Raw genomic sequence first — 14,620 nt, 5'->3', positions numbered from 1 at the left:
ATTCCCAGGGTGTCAAATACCACTGCTATGGGTGAGGGGCTCAATGATTTACCAGTATTATCACTATCAATAATAGCAGTAGTCATGAATCTTCTGGATGGATGTCAGTGTTTCATTTTTAAGCTTATCTTCTCATCATTTAGCTGGTGTACACATCTTGTCCAACACAACAAAGCAAACAGTTTATACTTCATGACAAAAGGAATCACTGTCTGACTTTTAAAGGAAGTGACTGAAGTAAACATTAGTTTAGGGAGGTTTACATTTAACTCATTAGGTGGGAGTTAGACAAGAATATGAACAGAATAGAATCTGTTCTTGCACCTATCACTTTGTCAACACAGACGCTGAGCCTAGAGTCACAATAACAGAGCTGGTGTGTTTTTGTTGTTACAGCTGACACATTATGTAACTGTCATTTACCTCCTCTGTGGGTCGCCTCCTCGTCACCCTGACCTGCTGCTCCTCTCCAGGAGTGAAGAGTTTCGCCGGTCGTCTCTCCTCCTGAAACGCTCTCAGCTCAAACTTGGCCCCGCTGCGTCCCGACTCCTCTCCCTGCACGTGTCCGTTGGTCTTCACAGCCGGGTCCTCCTGGTGGAGGAACGTGGTTTGTCGTTGCCCCTCTACAATGATTGACTGGTGACTGACAGGAGAGGAGGGCGACGTGAAGACAGAAGGAGAGTTTCCGTCGATGCTGATCGGTCTGGTGTGCTCCGACGGAGAAGAAGTTCCATTGGTGGGTGTTTCTGAGGCGGCGTCTAAAACCTGGTCCAAGTAGCGGATCTCCTGTAGACACAGCAGATTTGTAAAGCTACTGTACTATAATGTTCATCATAGTCCTCCTATTCTTAAAAGAAAGACATAATATGAAGATAAGATGACATGCTCATATTGCTAAAAGAACAAGAACAGAAAGAAAAGAAAAAAAATGAATTTCAAAACCCATTATTTCAGAGAAAATTACAGGAAGAATAAAAACAGAAACAGTTTAGCTAGCTCTTTCTCAGACAACCCTGCATACCTGCACCACTTCGTTGTCAGGAGTCTCCACCTTCACACCAACTGCATTGTGGGCTCGGTTACTGGGGCTGCTGAGGCAGCCATGTTGGATCTGCTGGCTCTCCAGTTCCATGGTTGCAGGCCTGTCAGTGATAACGCTGACCGATTCCTGGAAACTGACACTCTTCAGGGCTCGCTCTCTTGGTACTGTGTCACTGACATCCTCGGCTGCCCGCCACGATTTCTGCGTCAACAAACAAACAAAAGACACGAGGTTCAGAGATGCTGCACGGAGAGGCTGCACACTGTCTCATGATCAAGACAATGTTTGCTCAACGTGGAAATTAGAAGAAAACCTGTCAGACTCTCTGAAAACAGACACACACACACACACCTAATACAGACACTAAATCTGTCTGTCTGCACTGCAGCAGTACAGTGAGTTCGAGCTCTGCAGCAGCAGGAGTCTGTGCTGACTGGTTTCCAACACTAGGGGGCACCAAGTCCAATGCTGCTGCTTTATGACAGACCAGAAACATAACAGTTTTGTTTGTTCAGCATGCTGAACAATCTAAATATATTTCCAATACAGTCACTTCATGTCTTGCATTTATTCTTTACAGTTAAACTGGCAAGTGGCATGGTTGATATTCCATTTTGTAGTTTTGGAGAAAGAATTGTGAATGAAGGGAAATGCTTCCCATTTCCATTAAAACTGTCTTTTTCTCCTCATCATTAAAGGCCTGAGTCAGATGGTTCTATTAACCATCACTTGACACCTTAACCATAATATCTGTTGAACATTTAGTTTGTCTGAATCACTGGCAAGTCACCAAAGACACTTCAGGTTCTGTAGCTTTAAATATATTTCAAGTTTTATAGCCCCTCATTGTCCCTGTTACGCACATTCACTCCTTATATCTTCCCATCCTCAGCCGTTCACAGAGCAGCTCTGCTGATGTGTTGTGCCTGGCTCAAGGCCACATCATCAGTGGTTGTTATGAGAGGAGGGAATAGGTCACAGAAACCTAAATTTCCCTGCTGAGTTGGTCACAAAGCCTGTACACACTGGCATGATAACTGATAATAAAGTGTCAAAGGCTTCTAAATGAAATCTACCAACTGTTTTTAATACATTGCATTATGAAAAAACACAGGTGACTTTAGTTCATAAAAAGAGGAACAGTTTTATCCAGTGATGTCATTCTAATGCTGACGAACAGTAGTAGACAGAGTTCCTCATACAGTTACTATATCATCACTAAAGTTTCACCCTTATGAAGCAATAATCCCCAGTTAATGCAATACTGTGATTTTGACTTCTCATTTCCCTATTTTGACAAACCAAACTCTGATTTTATAAAACACTGATCGAGAGAGAGAGAGAGAGAGAGAGAGAGAGAGAGAGAGAGAGAGAGAGAGAGAGAGAGAGAAAGCAGCTAAAACCAAGGTAAACTCATAATCACAATATGTCACCCATCAGTGTTTATTGATCCAGTGTGATGCAGGGAACTGTGGTTGTCGTAGGTCTTCTACCTTTTGAACAAAAGGAAATACCATTCCCCCATTTTTTCTCCTGTCACGAAGCACCAGTTTCAAAAACAAAATTTGTCTTTCTATTGTATGTACCCTAGACATTCCCATTTTATGCCAAGGCCATCTATCCAGCAGCATAATTTTACTTCACTTTTTTGACGAACGGACGCTCTTCTGAGTGGCTATTCTTATTATAGTTGTAATTTTGTTCAAATATCTCTTGCTTTGTGAAATAGAGGTACACCACACTTGCTAGATTCTGATTAAAAGCTTGCGTGCAAGCTGTGAACTAAAATCTAATTGGATCGCTTAATTTAGCGTCTAGGTTAACTGCTCAGCTGGAATCTCTAAACAAGAATGGCCGCAATCAGGCTGAGGAAATATTGTCCATGTAAACACAGCTAGTGTGATTTATCCAGGGAAGATATTTACATAGTAGGGTGAAGTGTCTGGTCAGAGGACACACTGGCATGCAGGGATCAAACCTGTGACCCTCTGTTTTTTGTGAACCGTCCATCTGACACATTCCAGACCAACCGTTAAGCAAGAAGCTGCATTTACACACTCCTGTCTTTATTGATATTTCTGCTTCCACTAACAAATACTCTATTGGCTTCCTGTTTTACTGCCATGCACCCATTACACCTCTGTTCCAAGGATGTGTTTAACTTCCATGAGGCGTTGTTGACCTCCATGTCTTTGTAACACGTGAGAGTGTGTGTGCAGAGATTTAATGAGGAGCACTTCAGTGAATTGGAACACTGTTCAGTTTAAGCACACACGGCCATAATGAGGAAGTATTTGCTTTTGACCCCTCTCAGACACACCACCAGACCACCTTTTAACTATAAACGTGGGGCGTTTCTGCACTTAAATCAGAAGAAGAGTTCAGTCGGACTAAAGTGGGCGGCTGGCCTTAAATCTCGATCATTACTTTTCCCTCCCTTTTAAGTTTCTTGCTCTCCATCTCTTCTTCCACTGAATCCCCTCTCTCCCTCTCTTACTGCTCTTTCCTTCCTCTCTTGCTTCCTCTCTCCTCTCTGGGATTGTTCCACAGTTGTCAGTGAGGTCACACAGTGGATTATAACACCCTGCCACTCCTCAAAGAGCAACACTCTCCTCTCTCCTCCTCAGCCCTGTCTTCATTACTCTCCTCCTCCCTCCAATCCTCACATCTCTTGTTTCTACCGCGAGGAAAAAAAATGTGCTCTGAGGGCATTTCAGTGACCCATCTGGCTGAGTCACATGCGAATTCCTCACTTAATACTGTCTCAAGAGTTATATATTTCAGAATAAACACATCCTCTTAAAGGAATACCCCACCAACATCTGGTTCAAGACTATTGTTATTAAACTCTGTGATCTCTTTTGATGTACAAAATCATTATAACTCTTCAGTTTCAAAGTGGTTTTAGAAATACAACTGAGGCTATTCTTAGACAGAAAACTGCTTTCAACAGTTTCTTCATTGTTAATGTTGACGTTTGAAATCTAAATCAAGATCTGAATGCTGTGCAGCTGTCTCTCAATTATTAGCTTGTTTATTCAGCGATTCTGCAATCTCACTCCCAGCAACAAGCTACCAACGCTTTGGTTTGGGGGGCTCCCAGTCCAAATTGTCAGTATTTGACAATCCTAGAAGAAGACTGAACAATCAGCTATCATTCTCCAGAATCGCTGACATTGTGGTTGTCACTGTGTACATTTGCTCATATGCAGTATTGACTTCTACTGTAGTCATTTTATTAAAAGGGTTATTAAAATTGATATATTTAAAGTTTTATCAAGTTTAATGTCTGACAGGACAAAATTCTTATTTTTCATTTAGGTTATTCTGGTACAGTATATAATATCTATGATACTTTCAAATAGTGATGTTTTATGACAATATTTATTGTACTGTGAAAATCTACCATTGTGACCCTAACCACAATAACATATGATCTATTTTGGCTCTTTCACTATTATAGTAAATGATTTGCGTTGTAACAAAGGAAAAAAAAAATCTTATTATGTCTCTGCGTTCGCTTTGCTCTCAACAATCCATTGAAATCCAATGATTCACTTTATTCAAATTGAGGATTTTGCTTTAGGCTGAAAGAGTCATAAAATGTGATGATCTGAAACTTGATTCGGAAACCTTGAAGGATAAGTTCACCTCAAATTAAAAATTATTATCTACTGATCCTCTCAGGGATGGAAAGTCAGTGAAGTTTCTTGGTCTGTTAAACATTTTTAACACCACAGCAAAACAGCATTGTAGCATTCTCCAGCTGAAGTGGATAGGGACTTGTTTTAAAACCTAAAAAAACCAAAACAAAACAAAACAAAATAAAACCTAAAATGACTCTATACAGCTTGTTGGGGTGTAATCCATGTCTCCAGCAGCCCCAAGATTTCCAACTGATTTGAAAAGCTGTTATTTGCACCCTCGACAAAGAGTCAAGATTGTGAATCCACTTCAATGTTCAGACTTCAAGAGTTCAGCATATACAGGGATGCGAATAACATATTTTTGAGATCAATTTGAGATCTCCTGCCTTCCAGAGACATCAGACAATCGTTAGGGGGGCATTTCATCTCATCTTATTTATTTTTTTGAGTAAACACCATCTACTTCAATTATTTAGGGGAATGCTGCAACACTGTTTTGCTGTGAAGCTCCAGAAATGTTTTGTGGACTATAAAACGCCACCTGACTTTCCAACAACATGACGGTGAGTAGATAATTACTTTGTTTTGAGGCAAACTTATCCTTTAGTAGAAGCTTAAGCTTAATCTCACGAAAGATGGAAAAGAAAAAGGAGCCCATTATTGCACTTAGTGACTGTCAGGTGATCTCTGAGAGGTGAAGGGTCATAAGAAGGAGAGCCTAAAGCCATGCTAGCACCTCTCTGAGTCTGTAGTTTGTGACAGTGCTGGTTTGAGCTAAACGCTAACATGCTACTATGTTCACAATGACAATGCCGATGAGGAAGACCACGTTTACCATGATCAACATCTTAGTCTAGCGTGTTAACGGTTCTAACATTTGCTAATCAGCACAAAACACAATGCTCATGCTAATGTACTTTTCTTTCATCTCCAGTATTTTGTCCACTTCCTTTGTTTTCCTCTCGCTCTCCCGCACTCTGCCCATCAGCAGGTCAAACGATTTTTTCATGTGAGGACCAGATGTCACTCTTATTTGATCAGACAGACAAGGGTGTCCGTCTTGGTACGCTGGACCCATTGTTTGCGTACTGTATGTGCGTTTGTATTAAGGAATGTGTGTGAGTGTGTGTCCAGCAGGCAGGACAGTACAGAGGGGGAGGATATCCTGTTACTGCCTCAGGAAAACAGTACTACAGTACAGGAATGTCTCATATGCAATGCTATTCTGCTACACACACACACACACACACAATAGACTGAGTGTGTATGAGACTAGTTGTGCAGCAGTGCATGGCAGTGTAAGCGTGTCCTTTCAAGTGTGTGTATTCACGTGTGTGTATCTGACTCTCATTGAGGTGAGCTGACATTCCAGGCATAACTGACTGTCCTCAAGGCTCTGACTCTCTAATGCTTGTGATGAGGGACGCTGTACACTCTGCCTAGAGGAGCAACGTGTGTGTAAAAGTGGAGGAAGAAATAATCTCATGTTAATGAAAAAGCTGAAATTCCACATGATTTATTTGAATGTCTGGAGGCATCAGAATGCGTTATTACCTTTGGACCACCAAGGCTCCATTAGCATGTATATGCACATAAATGTCTATGTTACAGCGACAGTGTGAAAGTGAGAACAGTGCCACACGCTCACCGACATGACAGGCCATCTGTTTTTGGGCTTTTCCAAAAAAGGATAGAGAGCTGAGGACAATCTGCCACTGCTAGCACAGGAGCTTTGGACCGGGACAGGCCATGGCTAGCTGCTTAGCATGCTTGCTTCAGGAGATATCTCAATAAAATTGTTATTTTGTCACATTTAAGTTTTAATTTTATTCTATTTATTTTTATCAGCTGTTTTCCTAAATAAAATCTTACATATTGCACCTTCAAATTGATAATTTGGGTGAGGATTTTGGGATTATTACAGGATAATGTTGGTTGGGTTTTGGGGAGAAAGTTTAGATCCCAGTTAAGATTAAGATACTATTTTATGGCCTGGATTTGGGTTTACAGCTAAGATTAGGGAAGGATTAGTCTGCTTAAATCTGAGTCTAGGGTTAATAATCTAATTAGGATTAACTGAGCTTGGTGTACTACGCGCTGTGTTGTTTTTGGTTTCCCTTTCGGATCATTAACTTCAGAAGAAAACGAGCAATTCCCAGACAAAACAGACACAATACAGTTAGGTTTGTAACTGGGAAGGCTGATAGTGAATTAGAGTGATACAGTCTGAGTCAGCTAACTATTACTGTGTTCCGTGTAAATGCTGTCTCATTCTCCGCCTGTCACCATTCCTGTCACATCTGGAAATGCTTACGCTCCGACTGTGATGCACAAAACCCACAAACACATGCACACGCACACACACACACATAAACACGCACACTTTAATCATACACACTCGGCTGCATGCCACGCTCGCTGGGGTGGTTTGTAAGCTCCAACACATTTACCAGAATATGAATCCTCCCTGACTGGAAGTAAACACACATCCTTGATGTCCCTTCTATCTTTTGGCTTCTCTCCGTCTCACACAAACATATTTTTCATGCCTTTAATATTGCGACATTGGCTTGTATCAGCACACACTGGAGTGGACACATACTCTGAGTTTAAACGTAACCCGGTGCAGTCAGTGTTCCCGGCTCTGTTCCCTGGCTAAATATGATCCTGCGTCGTAACCGGAGCCTGGTGCTGGGTTAACCCGGTGTTCCTATCCACACAGCCTGGATTATGAACCCAGGCCAAAAACAGCACTATCAAGGACTTAGTCATGATTTCAGTCACTAGAGTGACTAAACAAGTGGTTACATTGACACATAGTGGTTGGCTGGTTTGTCAGCAGACAGGCAGGTGGGCTGGATGAGGGGGCTAACAGCTGGAGGTAAACGTCGGGCCAGACTCAGCATGGTCTTCAGGCTGAAGTTTGCAGAGGGTTAGGTACACAATTCAGTTCTTACAGCATTATGTTGTAACATCAGGACTGGGTGATCTAAAGTGAGCTAAAGTTTTCAATGCTTTTGATTAGCGATTAATCATTTCAGACCTGAAACTGAAATATTTGCTGGTTCCACCTTCTTCAATGTAAGAATTTGCTGCCTTTGGGTCTTTGGGTTTTGGACTGTTGATTGTCATGAAAAATACCTGTAGATTAATCGATAATAATCATTTGTTTCGGCCATAATCTTGGCAGTTTTTACTACCGGAGCACCAGAATCTGAAGTTTGACATCAGTACTTAATCAAACTCTATGACTTGAACTTGAACTTTATCTATTACTTAAGTTTAGGTTGCCAGAGCTTTTATCTGTCAAAAACTAGAGTACAGTGAAGAGTCATCCCTTTTCTCTCTATAAGTAGGCTTCTAGCCTTTTTTTAATCCAAAATTTCTCACCAAAACAAAATCGTATCTATTGTATAAAACACAAATGCCTGAAATAGCAAAAGGAACTGCCATAGTACTCCACAAAGTCAAGTCAGGTTAGTACTCACCTGCTGCTCTGACAAATATCTTGTGTCTCAACAGTACGTTTTCTCTATTATTGCGACATCTGTATATCCATGATGAAATAAAAATAATGTTCCTTCAGTTTTGTAATATTACAGTAACTTCCACCACGTATGTGCCTGCGTTGAATATCTGTCTATCCGTTTTTCCTATTCAGCTCTGTTTCCCTCAGTCCAGCCTCAGTCCGTCCTGTTCCAGATAGTGGGAGTGCCGGACTTTTCCCTGGCCGAGCCTTTTCCTCCTCTTCTTCTCCTCCTTTTCCTCCCCTCCCGTCTCTTTCCTCTCCTCCACAAAGCCTCTCCTTTCTCAGTAACATTCCTGCCGGCAGCTCGGTAAGCTGTGATGTCATGGGCTGAGTGTGTGTATGTGTGTTTCTCCAGATGCCCTCCCGCACAAAGACCCCATCTGTGCAGGCCCCTCATCCAAACACACACACACACACACACACATACACACACACACACACTCACACCAAAAACATCCACCCTGTGGCTCCCCACTCCTCCCTTCCTGTGTCAGACCAAGCCCTCTCTTTCCCTGTTCTGTACGTATGTCGCTCGCCCACTTTCCCTTTAACCTACAGCTACTGTCAAAATTCAGGAGTCAGAGAGAGAGAGAGAGAGAGAGAGAGAGAGAGAGAGAGAGAGGCAGGCAGGAATGATGAAGAGATGATGACTGAAGAAAAGGGGTGGAGGTGATAAGGGCGGTAATGATATTTTCTTCTGTCATCGTCACTGTGGGACTGTTGACTCAGTCCCACATGAGGGTTAGACTGATGGACCTGTTGTATTCACCTTTTAATAAACTAATAGCTGTGACCTCCTGCTGCCTGAAAACTTCAAAGTACTTAATTATCAGTGGAGGATTTATAACAGGCTGGTTGATATACTGTTTTAGAAGTGTGTCCACTGTGACAAAAATTAAATGTTACAGAAAGATACCCAATCTCCAGTTTTACTCTAAATTGACAGAAATCTAATTCTTAGGTCTAAGGGTCACTGTAAGGCTACTTGTATTGGTGTGTGTGTGTGTGTGTGTATGTGTGTGTGGGTCATAGGATCGGGCCGGTGGAAACCAGAGCTCACCTGAGTCATGGTTCACTTTCTCTGTCCACAAACACAACACATCAAGACGCAACTGGAAACACTTTCCTTGGATTTAAAGGATCAATTAGCAATATTGTGTTAGCAGCTGCTAAATGATGGAGGACGGCGCCACAAGCGTGGTACCGATGTCAGAATGCGTTTTAGCAATTAGAGCGCTCAAGATTACTTTTTAAAAAGCTAAATACGCAAAAGACAAACCAGGTTTACCGCAGTATTTGACAGAATGATATTTGACCTCTTCTCTAGAAATTATTTTTGCTCTAATTTGCTACCTCATTTGCCACACACAGGACAAGCACTGATGTTTTTGTCTTCTTTGAATATCAGGGCTAAATTATCACCTGTCACTTCAAAATAAACTAAGCGCAGTAAACAAAACCTTCAAAAGACAGTTTTGTACAAACCTCCAGTCATTTAACTTTAGACCATGACATTAGTTAACAAAATGAAAATGAACTGAAATCTGGAGAGCGTGTTGAGAACTGCAGGGTGGTCCAGAGGTCAGAGAGGTTATCCTACCCTGTAGCTGCAGAGGAAGGCAGGCAAAAGCCAATGTGAGCCCGCTAACAGCTGGATGTCCTGTCAGAGAGTGACAAACAGGCGCTGGCCCCGCTCTCTAACTGAGGATGTCTCTAGATAACATCATTGAGTCCAATTAGTTGGAGGATATACTTTATCATTCCAGAAACAGGGCTTTAGATAAAATTACCTATAATGCTGTCAAGTTTAAATACCATTTTATACCACTGAAACAACAGAACTAACAAAGTGTACTATTTCAAAGATCAACAAACCTTCAGCTCTTAAAGGTGCAATATGTAGAACTTAAAGAGTTTTGGTTGAATCTTTTTGAGAATGTTTCCTTAAAATAAAACCAACAAATGTGAGGAAATAACAGTTTCATGCACATACATTGATGAGTCGATAAGGTATGTACAACAAATGGATAATGTAATCACCATGATTACCAAACAAAATCCTCATCTTAATCTTCCGTCCCTTTTAGGTGTCCCTGTTTAAAATGGCAAATCACAAGTTCCTGGTGAGTTCCCAGGCTATAAATAACTCATATGATGAAGAGAAATCGGTCACAGAAAATTGGGACAGTAACCCAATTATTGCCTATTCACTGGGGAGTTCAATTCCTGTAACACACAAAGAGACTTGCGGTGGTCGTTATGCTGGCACTGGTGATTTAAAGAGAGGAGAGCTGAAGACTATAGAGTGAGTAACGGATGAGCTGTGAAAGATGAAAAGGGAATATGAAAAGACAGAGGAATAAGAGGAAGACAGCAGGAGTGTACATGATGGTTTATTCATGTGCGTGTCTACATGTGACTGCATGCATCTGGGTCAACACCGTCCTGCCAATAAAGGGCAGTGCCCAGAGCAGTCTTATGTCATGGAAGCTGATAATCATTGATCAATGAATGACACACTTAACCACTGCAGCATACCATCCAGAGACACACATACTCTGAAGCACAAACACAGAAGACTTTGCACGTACAGTAAGAAACTGGGGCGTTTTCACGAGTATGAAGAGAAAAATATGATCGACCTGAAAATCACTTTTAATCTTTTAGTAATTAAGTCCAGCATTGCTCCAGGGTACACAGTTTGTATGAGACCTTTCAGTGATGCTCTCATCTAAGTTCTCAGGTAAGTTGGGTACTGAGGTACTGAGACAACACACCATGCATACAAAGAGACAGAGAGGAGATCAAATCGTTTACTTTAAAGGAGTAGGCTAGGATTTTCTTTCAGCGTTTGATATTCAGCACAGTTTTTTAGCAGAATAATCCTAATTCCTAAAATGAAGTACTGTTCTGTATCAGCATGGTCTGTTTCTCTCTTCAAATGTATTTTAAAAGGGGTGGATATTTAGAAGACATTAGACATTTACAGCACAAAAAGGAAGCATTCTTAATGACGTCAGAATTGAGAAAAAAACTGCCAATCATCTGTTTTAATTGTTTTTTTCTTCCAAGGCTGTAAAATCCTATTAAAAATCAACCCATTTCTCAGAAAAGCTGCCAATTGCTGAGTCCAGCATTGAGGGCCAACGCCCTCCTAAATCCTCCACTCTCATACTGCTATTTTAATTCTTGCCGCATGATGAAGACTGTGAGTTTAAAGATGGGCGGTGAGCACTTTTAAGCAAATATAACAAATGATGCCGCAATGTAGAGGAAGCAACTGATTGGATAGAAGCCTATCACAACTCACAGGTCATCTAAACAGGAAACCAGGAAGCTGCGCTTACTTGTGTCCGTGGAAATGGCCCTCAACACAGGAAATATGCCAAAAACTAGTGGCCACCTGCACTAAAACACACACACACACACAATCACAGGCCAGTCGCCACATGCTGTAAGACATGCATTTGGCTTAATAAACAGTCTGAAAGATATGACCAGATCGGCCTATCCAATTAAAAACAGACATGAAGATAAAAAAAGAACACATTTTAATTTGAATATTTCAGATATCATCTAATTAATTGTTCTAACATCTACAAACCTCACAAGAACTTCTGCGGAATAAACAGTGCACTCAATCAAAGTCAATAAATGTCCATCACAATTTAAGAAGCACTGGTAGAATAAGGCTAGTGTGTATAATGTGCACGTCCACCCAGCTTTACGCAGAGACACACAGGCACGGTGACAGCATACACAGCACCGCAAAAGAATAATAATGAAGGCGATTTGCACCTACCAACTGCCAGAGAGCTCGAAACAACAACCAGACTGAAATCATGTTAAGAAGCCTTTAGAGTTTAGAGTGTTAGAGAGGAATGCAGCGCATGTCTGGACTCATGGCAACTATTTGTGTCCCTTTTCAAGTCTCTCATGACACCACTCACACACAGCCCAGACCCCCTCAGACCCCTTCATGAAACAACAACAAAGGGCCCGACGGGCGCTTCACTGAGACTCTCAATCCTGAATACTAATGCTACTCCACACACACACGTACACACACACGTACACACACACACTCACACACACACTTACATGCTCACAGATGGAGGGCTCTTCTTCAGCGGAAAGGTCTGTAGTCAGAGAGTGTGACCACTTGTGTGCATGAGCTCTCAAAGCACAGTCAGGACAGAGAGCACAAGTACAGGACCAACTGGGACAAAACACAGTCGAACAGTAACACTGAACAGCCGTCCATTATGAGTAATGTCTTGGACTGAGTCATGGCAGCGACTGTACTGCTTTTGTTGACTGGTGCCCAGATCTGTGTGTATAATAATATTTCACACTGTGAAAGTAAAACAAACTGTACTTTGCTGGGCTTGTTGCCCGGTGAAATGGTGTACTGTGTGTGTATTATGTGACAGATAATGTACGTTAAGTCAATCGCAGTTGCAAATCCGAGTCCAGTTTACACTTTCTTGCAGATGACACTGCTTACACACAGAGCTGTGTAACAACTACATGAAGGCTGTGAAACTAATTAGTGACTAAACATAATTTTATGTCAGGTAATTTATCCTTCTGCCGGCAGGATCCAAGAAACAGCAAGAAAGCCATGAAGTATCATTAGTGAATTTGATTAGAATCCAATCGACAAAATGGACCAGACATGTTAAATGAGGAGTAATAAGTTTAGATATTACACAGGCCTGCAGAGCTGTTTTCTCTGGTTATATTGAGAGTCAGACAGTATAACATTTAAAATGGTGATCCAAAGAAAAAATTATTTGCTCTTTAGTTCTGAGGACTATTAAACTTGCAGCCGTTATTTACCTACAGTATATACTTATATAACTATAATAACCGAGTGCAGTTAGAGATGTTCAATTCAGTTCTTCTCCCTGTCCGCTCTCGATAGTAACTGTTATAATCTGGTAGGCAAGACACATGAACTTTGATTGCATTTCCATGGAGTAATAATCATACATTTTCATCCTTGAGCTGTGGAACTCTACTGCACTCGGTAATCGATTCGCAGGGCTTCCCCACAACAGGAAGCTGCAGCAGGAGAGTGATGAGTTGTGTTGACTTTACAATAGAAATCTGGCTAACATAGCGGAGGATTGATGCCTCGAACTATGTACTGAGGCCCTATTTGTTCTGTTGCTGAAGTTTGGTGCTGTTCTGAGCATTATTTGTGGCTTTTTGAAGGTGGTTTCTTGGTGGAGGTATATACTCCAATGTATTATTATCGTGCTGTCTCTTTCTGAGGTTGCTAAAACTACATAAGCTAGCCGTCTGCAAACTTAATCTCTCGAGGGGGGGTCTACTCGGTGTCACGGTGTGTTAGACCATGGATTAATTTTACACCAGAATATCCCTTTAAGCACCACAGTCTAGAGGAGCTCCTTTTCCCTTAAGTAAATTAAGTAAAAAGCTGATGTTATAAATAAGATAGTACTACAAGGTAGAGTTATAATGGTTTGCACCTAAAATCATCCTGTAAAGACGGACAAGTGCATAAGATTAAATGAGTTTCTGTTTGGTGTGATGACATTTAATGTCCCCGATAACCTCTGTAGTCTCACTGAAACACTTGTTAGCAACTGCCGTTTTTAAGACATGTGAACGCTTTATATTTCAGTTGTTGGACATTTAGTGATATATTTCAATTTCTTCTCAACAAAATGTGTAAATATGATGCATGTGATGAACACAGACCTCATTTCAGACACTGAAATTAAAATTCATTAAACAAACCTTTGAGATGGAGGAACTGGAAACGCAAAAATACTGATTTCCAGGTTTTAGGACTCATTACTATAACACACAATAGGGGTCAGCACTACTAAGGCAAACCTCCCTCTGCCATGTAACCTGTGAGTGTCCAGGAATAATAAATGTCATCAGTGACATCAATGACAAAAGGACAAAACTTTCCCAAAATTTCAGGACACATTGCCAAGGACTTTTTTCCTTCCTTTCAGCAGCCTCCCTTGGTTATATAACAGTCCAGCTCTCTCCCGCTGTTAATCCAGCAGGACACAGCACTTGCTGTCAACTTTCATTCCCTTTGTTTCTTATCACATCACACACAAACACCCACAGTGAACCCAGGAACCTTTCAATACACTAACCTTTAACTATTACCTTATAATACCTGATCATACCAGGCAACAAAAAGAGTGCTTCTCTGGTCCATTTATAGCTGAACTTCAGAAACTTTAACTCCAAGTACAAGTCTGTAATTAAAATACTATAAGCAATCTCAGAAGTGAAACTAAAGAAACAGATCTGAGCCTCTTTGGACAGTCAATCAGAATCCAAAATAACAGGAAGATTGTACAGGAAATAAGCTGAGGAAAGACATGAAAGACCAAATCTGCACTAGAG

General features: G+C 41.2%; 1 protein-coding gene across 4 annotated transcripts in view; it reads right to left on the bottom strand.

Annotated features, from left to right (window-relative positions):
• LOC119029651 (A-kinase anchor protein 2) overlaps positions 1 to 14,620 on the bottom strand; it is an 89,687-nt gene that overhangs the window by 9,582 nt on the left and 65,485 nt on the right. For all 4 annotated transcript variants that reach the window (XM_037116653.1, XM_037116654.1, XM_037116655.1 and 1 more), the window contains exons 10-11: positions 1,022 to 1,243; positions 424 to 786 (exon numbers count right to left, since the gene is read on the bottom strand). In XM_037116653.1, coding sequence (XP_036972548.1) covers positions 424 to 786; positions 1,022 to 1,243 — 585 coding nt within the window. The remainder of the gene's footprint in view (positions 1 to 423; positions 787 to 1,021; positions 1,244 to 14,620) is intronic.

Source organism: Acanthopagrus latus, chromosome 12 (genome assembly GCF_904848185.1).
Source record: "Acanthopagrus latus isolate v.2019 chromosome 12, fAcaLat1.1, whole genome shotgun sequence".
Lineage (NCBI taxonomy): Eukaryota > Metazoa > Chordata > Actinopteri > Spariformes > Sparidae > Acanthopagrus > Acanthopagrus latus.
Note: the sequence above shows the minus strand (reverse complement) of the source record. Positions and strands in the feature narration are given on the sequence as shown.